At 37.3% G+C, this 8938-nt stretch overlaps 1 protein-coding gene across 1 annotated transcript; it reads left to right on the top strand.

Annotated features, from left to right (window-relative positions):
- Positions 1–6223: 6223 nt before the first annotated feature.
- LOC132662499 (olfactory receptor 4P4-like) lies at positions 6224–7159 on the top strand. The gene has a single exon (XM_060607954.1). The coding sequence runs from the start codon at positions 6224–6226 to the stop codon at positions 7157–7159; it is 936 nt and encodes a 311-aa protein (XP_060463937.1).
- The last annotated feature ends 1779 nt before the right edge of the window (positions 7160–8938 follow it).

Raw genomic sequence — 8938 nt, 5'->3', positions numbered from 1 at the left:
GGACACCTGTATATGTCTCCAACCAGAGTCCTTGGACGTGTCTCTTAGGGGAGGGTATTGGAGATGTGACCAGCTATCTTCTCTGGGGACTGATACAGGCCAGCTTGAGTAAAGCTCGGTCAACATGGGGCTTAATGTTGGAGTGGGCGATCCATAAGTCATCTGGCTTTGATAACCTCTGTGCTTGAGCGCTACATAGGGGATAAAAAACTTCTCCCTTCTTCCCTTTTCCGTTCTCTGGCTGGTCTAACAATTAAATGGACATGAGACAAATTAACAGGAGAAAAACAAATTTTAATTTCATATGTATGGGAACCCCAAAGAAATGAGGTCCCTGATAGGTTTATATGCTATCCTAAGCTATGGAGAAGGGGGTAGGGATTTAATGGGCCACCGAGGGGAATTTGAACCAGGAGGCCCTGCAGAGTCCCCTTGTTTACCAAGCCCACCCCACACTCTTTGTAGTTATCTCCTTCATAGACCTTGTAGTTATCTCCTTCATAGACTCCTTGTAGTTAGCTCTCTTCATAGACCAGACCAGACCCTCCATCTAAATTCTCCAGGGCAGTAAGTGGAGAAGAAAAAACTCCTCTTCAATCCTTTGGGCCTGATTCTTTTCAGCTCGAAACAATCCACATGTCAAAGGGGTACGCTCTGGGACACCTGTCCTGAAACCCTTCAGTTACAATCTTCATATCTCTCAGGATACTAAACTTTCAAGCCTGGAAGCAAGTGTTACATTTACACATATCCATTTTCTTGCTTCTGTTGCTGACTGGCTGTTTGAACTAGACATTTAACTGCTAGAATCTTCTGTGTTCTTATTTGCATAATAGAAGTAATAATACTTATGTCAAAATATGCATTAGTGGAAGCATTAGATAATTTAATGAATTTAAGGTAAGTTGAACCAACCAAGGCTTTTTTTGTTTTTGTTTTTGTTTTTGTTTTTATGTTTATTTAATTTTGAGAGAGAGAGAGAGGGTGAGAGTGAGCTGGGGAGGGGCAGAGAGAGAGGGAGACAGAGGATCCAAAGCAGCTCTGTGCTGACAGCAGAAAGTCTGATGTTCAAACTCATGAACTGTGAGATCATGACTTGAGCTGAAGTCGGACGCTTAACTGACTGAGCCACCCAGGAACCTGATTTTTCCTGACATTTTCAATACAAGAGAAAACTTTAGGTGCGGATTTGTATATGGTAGAGAGGTAGAGACTAATTAAACTCAATATGGGCTGATGAAATGGAGTCTAAGCAACTACTGAATTCTCAGTGACAGAAGAGAGAACTCTATGGTGAAGAATAATGCTTTGCTGTATTTGAATGCTTCCCTCCTCTGAATTGTTTTTTCTTTTTTTTTCCTTTCCTTTCCTTTCCTTTCCTTTCCTTTCCTTTCCTTTCCTTCCCTTCCCTTCCCTTCCCCTCCCTTCCCTTCCTCCCCTCCCCTCCCCTCTTCTTTTCTTTCTTTCTTTCTTTCTTTCTTTCTTTTTCTCCTACCTTCCAAGTTTCATGGGGAAAGAAATATTTCTTGTTTTATTTTTCCTTCTTTTTGCCTCCCATCATCCAACCGTCTATTCCAACAATGTTAGTCCTGAACAAGAAATAGTTTTGCAGGGTGCCTGGATGGCTAAGTCAGCTAAGCATCTGAATCTTGAATTCGGCTCAGGTCATGATCTCACAGTTCATGAATTTGAGCCCTGCACTGGGCTCTATGCTGACCATTGGGAGCCTGCTTGGGATTCTCTCTCTCCCTCTCTCTGTCCCTCTCCTGCTCACTCATGCATGTGGTCTCTCTCTCTCAAAATAAATAAACTTAAAAGAAAAAGAAATAGTTTTTCACCAGTTCTGATATTGTTGGTCACTGATTTTATTGATCTGTCTATTCTACTCGCATAAGATCTTGATAATGGCTCGCACTTGGACTACAAATGCTTGCGTGTGATTCTCTTGGCTCTATTTCGTCTCACATTTTTCCTGGAAGCTAACCAAATACTGCTGCAGGCTACCCTGGTTTCCCTCTGATTATTCAGAAAGCTGGATGAATACAGAACAGTTTCTTGAACTGCTCTATGGCCTTTTTGGGTCTCCAGAGAAATGGTGCCTGAGGCAAGCTAGTGCAAAGATGGAAAAACACCCAGGAGAATCAGGGACGTTACTCTGGACAGTGGTTTAGCAATACTTGGCCAGAATCTGTTTAGAAATGCCTTTGGGAATGTAATTATTTACAGCTTTCAAGGAATTATGAACTTCTGTGCTGTCACTTAGGTTTACATTCTATTTTTCCCAATGAAATTTTCTTCAGGAATAGGTATAAAATAGATGATTTTCAGGACCTAAACACTCTTGTTAGCTTTTGCAAGAATTAAAAAATACTTAAAAAGATTTTTTTTTTTTTAGTGAGCTAGGATTGAGATCTGAAATCATCCTTCAAAATTCCTAGCCCGCTTTCCTGGGACAAAGCAATACATTTCTTCATCACGTATAGTTTCAGTAAATGTTTGAAGTCCGTTGTAAACCTGTCGAAGGTTTAAGTCATATTGAGATTTCCAAAATATTTGCAAAGAATTAATCTGGATGTATTGAAATTACTGACTTATCATTCTCTTCATTTTATTCCAGATTTTGATACTAGGGATGATTTGGCAGATGGAGTATCTGGGGGTGGAATTCTTCCTAATGTAGCCTAAAACCAACCTGACAGCCACTCAGATCCAATGGTTAGGGAGTTACCTATGTCATGTGAGTTTGCTAGGGTCCCGCCAACCATGTGCTTAACTATTTATATGCTCGTATTCCATATAATTTCATTTTAAAGACTATAACTTCTTTCGCAGTGTGTGATAATTTGGTTACGATAAAAATGGTTTAGCATACGTTAGTTTTAGTTATGCATTTTTTATAAGCAAAGTTCTAGTTAAGAAAAATTAAAACATTTTCAAGTTGGCAGTGAATTTCCTTGTGCCCCGTTCTTGGGCTTGTCTACAATCCTCCATATTGCGGTTAAGATACAGCCTTGCTTATGCTTGAATATCTACAATAATGAAGAATTTCCTCTATTTCAAAACACTTGCCATCCTAGAATAGACTAGTTTCATCCGAGTCAACGAAGGTAAGTTCATGCTACATTCTGTTACACTAAGAGAAAATATGAACTCAAGCCAGGAACTGTGCGATCATGACCTGAGCCAAAGTCAGACGCTTAATGGACTGAGCCACCCAGATGCCCTTAACTATAGTTTTATGGTGTAAAAAAATCAGGCTAAGGATTGGGGTTAAACATTCCCTAAGAGGACCAATCTGCCATTAAACTAACCTAAATGTTTTCCCTAGCAGATTGTTGAAATTGAGGTTTACCTCATCAGTTATTAAATCTGTGTTATGATTTTTTTTTAATTTTCCCACTGGCCTTGGTTGCATATGTGTGCCTGATGCTTTCTGTGGTTCTAAACTAATCACTCAGGGAAGGAAGTTTGTAAAAGAAAGATGAATGTTTTGAACCACACGTGTCATGGGCTATTTCATATTGCCTCATTTATTCCTCATTAAAATTCTGAATTATGTCATGATATCTTAATTGTAAAATGAGTAAGATGAAGTTTAAAGAGATGAAGTGATTCTCTCAAGGATCCCCCTGGTCAGTTTATTGAAGGTGCCTCAATGTTTCCACCTCTTTCTCTGTAGTTACTATTGTAACCATTTGTACAATGGTTGGCTGAAGTTCTTTATTCATCAACTGTAACTTTAGTTTTTACACAAGAGGGGTCCTTAATATCTCTGTGATCAAAATGTTTTTATGACAATAACTCTCCTCTCCTGACGTTTCCCTTTTACATATTCTCACCGCAGCGACCATGTCTAATGTTGCATCAGATTACAGGATGAGATACATATTAAGAACTATTGTGGATTAAATGCCAATGATGATTTAGAAACAAAGAAGAATTCTGATTTAAGCAATTTACATGTTGGTAAAACTGAATGGAAATTGTTTCAAAATGATTAAAAATGAGAGAATTCCAAAAACATGTATATTAAATAGTCCATATATCTTTATTTACATAAATACTCAGAAAGACAGACTGGCTGTCTGTTAACCCATCGTGCATATTCTTTTCTCCCCAGATAAGGATTCAAAATGGTCTTTTCACTTCTGCCCTTTACGACATCCATCACGTCCCTCTCAGTTGTCCCCATGAAATTAGCCCCAGATTGAGGGAGAATCAGGATTTCTGTCTGCCCACATCTCCAGTGTATTACTTTCACATCCTGAGCAATGCTTAGATTCTCTTGATCTAAGTCTTTTCTATATAAATTCAGAGATTTGGATTGGTCAGGTGAATTCTGCCTTTAATCTGTTTGCAGTCTTGTTGTATAATAATTATTTTTAAATCAAATCATTTCAGGTAAATAAATGTATCTGAAAAATTCACATTGTTTCCACTTCATTATCAAAGAATCAACATCAATTGCCATGAGTAGATTTAGGTCAATGAACTCTTCCTTCCTAAAACTTGTCAATGCTCTTTAGGAAAGGTGAACTGCTGAATACTCTGTAACTGATAATTATTTTCAAAAAAAGTAGGAACAAACTAAAAATTACTCTTTTGTGAAGTTAGAGTTTTGAATAACAATTTAAAACAGAATTGCTGTCCTACAGTAAGGACCATTTCCTAAATGTCTCTTTCTTAAAAAGAATATATATCCATATCATCTGTATCTAAACCTACATCTGTAGAGATATACGGCACATATATGTGTATATATGTATGTGTATATATAATAGTCTCCAAAACTATAAAATGCATAGATACTGATTTTGAGAGTCCCTAGAGTTGATGGTTTCTATATAACTTTGCTACAAAAGCATTCTCTTATTTTGTTTTGTTTTAAATAGACACTTGATGGCTCAGATATGACTGTCATATCAGGTCTGGAGAAATGTAGAAGGTGCACTAGCTGTCCAAACCCACTGGGGACAGAGAATTCCTCATCAGTGAGGAAGATGACTCCTGGAAGTCCATTCTGTCTCAGTTCTTGACTAATTTTGTACTGATTAAATAATGTCTTAAAATTATGTATCGGATACAAAAGATTCAAATACAAGAGCCATGATGTGTGCACCATTCAAATGTACTTGGGCAACTGATTTTATTTATTTATTTATTTCCTGAGAGAGAGAGAGAGAGAGAGAACAAGGGAGAGAGGCAGAGGGAGAAAGAGAGAACCTTAGCAGGCTCCACACTCAGCACAGAGCCTGATGCAAGGCTCAATCCCACAACCCTAGGGTCATGACATGAGTCTAAAGGACACTCAACTGAGCCACCCAGGCACCCCCATAATTGGGCAATTTAATGATTTTTATCCAATCTTTAATGTTTGTTATCACAAACAGTATTTGTATTTTTAAAATTGTCTTTAACACATGAAATGTAAATAGAAAAAGGAATGAAATTGCTAAATATTTTCCACAATTTTCAGCCATGAGTTGACATTCTTGTTTTCTTGTATACTTTTTCACCGTTCTTTGCTTTCTAAAATAACAGCAATTCCATTGGTTTAGTATGACCCATTGGCAATGTTTGGTCACATAGCAAAAAAAGAGTGTGCTTTAAACAAATTAAGTTTAGCAATTCGGTCTGGTATATTGGCATTTCCTGAGGATTCAGTGCCAGATAAGTCAGGGAATTTGACCAAAAAATGATAAAAATAGGAACTTTCAACACACATTTAAAATACATGCAACAAAGCATTTTTTGACTTAAGCTCATTTTTAAAACTCTTCTTTGCTACATAATAATGTAATTAACAACGATAAATAGCACACACATTTAAAATACATGCAACAAAGCATTTTTTGACTTAAGCTCATTTTTAAAATTCTTTGCTACATAATAATGTAATTAACAACGATAAATAGGTTTTAATTTTTAAAATATTTAAATATTTAAAAATCATTACCAGTAAGATTGAGAAAAATACATCATTATTCCCATTATCCCCATTATAGAATTATTCTGCAATACTTTTATAGACTAAAAGACTTAATGAAAATGATAAGACAGCTTAATTTAATAAATTGAGAATAATTAATATTAATATTATATTCATGTCAAGCTACTTAGTAAATTTTATATCATTGTGTTCATACTGTGTCCAACAAATTTATGTTTTCTTTCCTTCAGATACCTAATTCATTTCAGTGTCACATACAGCAAACTCAAGTATATGGAGAGCCAGAGAAACACCTCAGAATTCGTTCTTCTAGGACTTTCGTATGACCAGAACGTACAAATATTTTGCTTTGTGCTCTTCTTATTCTGTTATGTTGCCCTGTTGGCAGGAAACCTGCTGATCCTCGTCTCCATTCGATGCAGCCCTCTTTTCCACCAACCCATGTACTATTTCCTCAGCCACTTATCCTGTATGGACATCTGCTATACCTCTAGTGTTACACCCAAATTCATTGCTGACCTACGAGGGGGGACAAAAACGATCTCCTACGGTAATTGCATGTTCCAGGTCTTTGCTATGCACTTCTTTGGGAGTACTGAGGTCTTTGTCCTCACAGTCATGGCCTTTGATCGCTACGTGGCTATCTGTAAACCTCTCCACTACCTGCTTATCATGAACAGGACAAGATGCAATCTTCTAGTCTTGGCTGCTTGGGCTGGTGGGGCTCTCCATTCTCTTCCTCAATTATCGATGACCATCCAGTTGCCATTTTGTGGACCTAATGAGATTGACCACTATTTTTGTGATATCTTGCCTTTGTTGAAAGTTGCCTGTACTGACACCTACATCACTGGTGTCCTTGTGGTTGCCAATTCAGGTCTGGTCGCTTTAGTGACCTTCGTTGTCTTATTTGTTTCTTATGTCATTATATTGTTTAGTCTAAGACATCGTTCGGCCGAGGGAAGACACAAAGCCCTCTCCACCTGTGGGTCTCATATCACTGTGGTCATCTTATTTTTTGGACCTTCAATCTTTGCCTACCTTCGACCTCCGACCACGTTCCCCGAGGACAAGATATTCGCTCTATTTTACACCATCATCGCTCCTATGTTCAATCCCTTAATCTACACCCTGAGAAATACAGAGATGAAAAGCGCGATGAGAAAAGTTTGGTGTCAAACATTATTTTCGAAGGAAGCACACAATTAATCCGAGGAAACATACAGCTAAGCATCTTTATAAACGAAAAGGGCCTGATGTGACAAGAAAAGCTAAGAAATATTTCTGGGTGGAGCCTGGGTGGCTGATTCGGTTAATCATCTGACTCTTGGTTTTGGCTCAGGTCATGACCCACAGTTCATGAGTTTGAGCCCCGCATCAGGCTCAGCATTGACAGCGTGGAGCCTGTTTGGGATTCTTGCCCCTCCCCCCCCCCCACCCTGCTCTCTCTCTCTCAAATAAAATTTTATATATTGTTTTTTATTTTTAATGCTTTGTTTATTTATTTATTTATGGAGAGAGAGAGAGAGAGAGAGAGAGAGAGAGAGAGAGAGAGAATGCACAAGTAGGGGGGAGGGACAGAGAGAGAAACTGAAATAGAATCCGAAGCAGTCTCTGAGCTGTCAGCACAAAGCCCAGTGCGGGTCTTGAGCTCACAAGCTGTGGAATCATGACCTGAGTCAAAATAAGATGCTTAACCAACGGAACCACTCACGTGGTCCAAAATAATTTTTTTTTTTAAATGCTGAGATGGGGCGCCTGGGTGGCTTAATCAGTTGAGCATCCGACTTTGGCTCAGCTCGTGATCTCACAGTTTGTGGGTTACAGCCTGTGTCAGGCTCTGTGCTGACAGCTCGAAACCTGGAAACTGCTTTGGATTCTGTGCCTCCTTCTCTCTCTGCCCCTCCCCTGCTTGCACTCTCTCTCTGTCTCTCAGCAATGAATAAACATTTAAAAAAATTAAAAATTTAAATAAAATTTAAAAATGCTGAGAAATATTTCATAGACTTTATATAACATCATTATCATGAATAGAATGCATAAGAAAAAGAATTAGAAAGAAATTTAATGGAATAGCTAAATGAATATGAATTCCCACTTACCAGAATTAATTAAAAACTTAATCTTATGGAGTATTAAGGAGGTATGGATAGAATCACCTGCAGAAAAAAACTGTCTGAGCCAAAGCAAATAAGGCAATGCTATTAAGTCAGTGAATTATAAAGGCAAAAATACACCAGTCCTCAAAATGATACATGTTCTGCAGTAGTGAAGTTGAAATCTACAATTAAAATAATGACTTTAACTCATCATGAATGTCTTTATGATAGAACATTCACTTATTTCTCCTCTAGTGGCACCCAGAAATCATCTGTGTTACAAAGTGATCAATAGTAGAACCTGTTTTAAAGTGGTTCCTGGTGATCAGTTCTTCTGATTTATATTAAAAATAACAAAAATATCTAGTTAAGACAGAACAAGAATCAATAATTTAAGATAGTCCAAACATAACTATTTCTTATTCCACCTACTGACTAGAATATAAAACATTTGCCATAAAACTTAAGGGACTGAATAATAAAATGTAAGTGTTGACTAACCCCTACCTGCCTAAAATTGATAAGTGGAAAGTTATTTGATCCAGAACCAAAGACCTTTTCTGTTATAAAGAGAAAAAAAAGCCTAGAAAAAGGCAAATTAAGATATAGTCTAACACCTAAAACAAACCAAAGTACATTTTGCAAGCACATTTTTGGCTGCATATGGATGTTTATAGCTGTTTTATTCATAACTGCCAAACCTTGGAAATAAGCAAGATGCCCTTCCATAGGTGACTAGATAAATAAATTGTCATCCATGTGGAGAATTATTATTATTATACTGAATATTATAATTATATACTGAATAATATAATTATATATTATAAAGTGAATGAAGACAATCTGAAAAGACTACATAGTTACATGATTTGAACTGTAGGAATCCTGG

This window comes from Panthera onca, chromosome D1, assembly GCF_046562875.1.
Source record: "Panthera onca isolate mPanOnc1 chromosome D1, mPanOnc1 haplotype 2, whole genome shotgun sequence".
Lineage (NCBI taxonomy): Eukaryota > Metazoa > Chordata > Mammalia > Carnivora > Felidae > Panthera > Panthera onca.
This window is presented reverse-complemented; position numbering and strand designations above follow the sequence as displayed.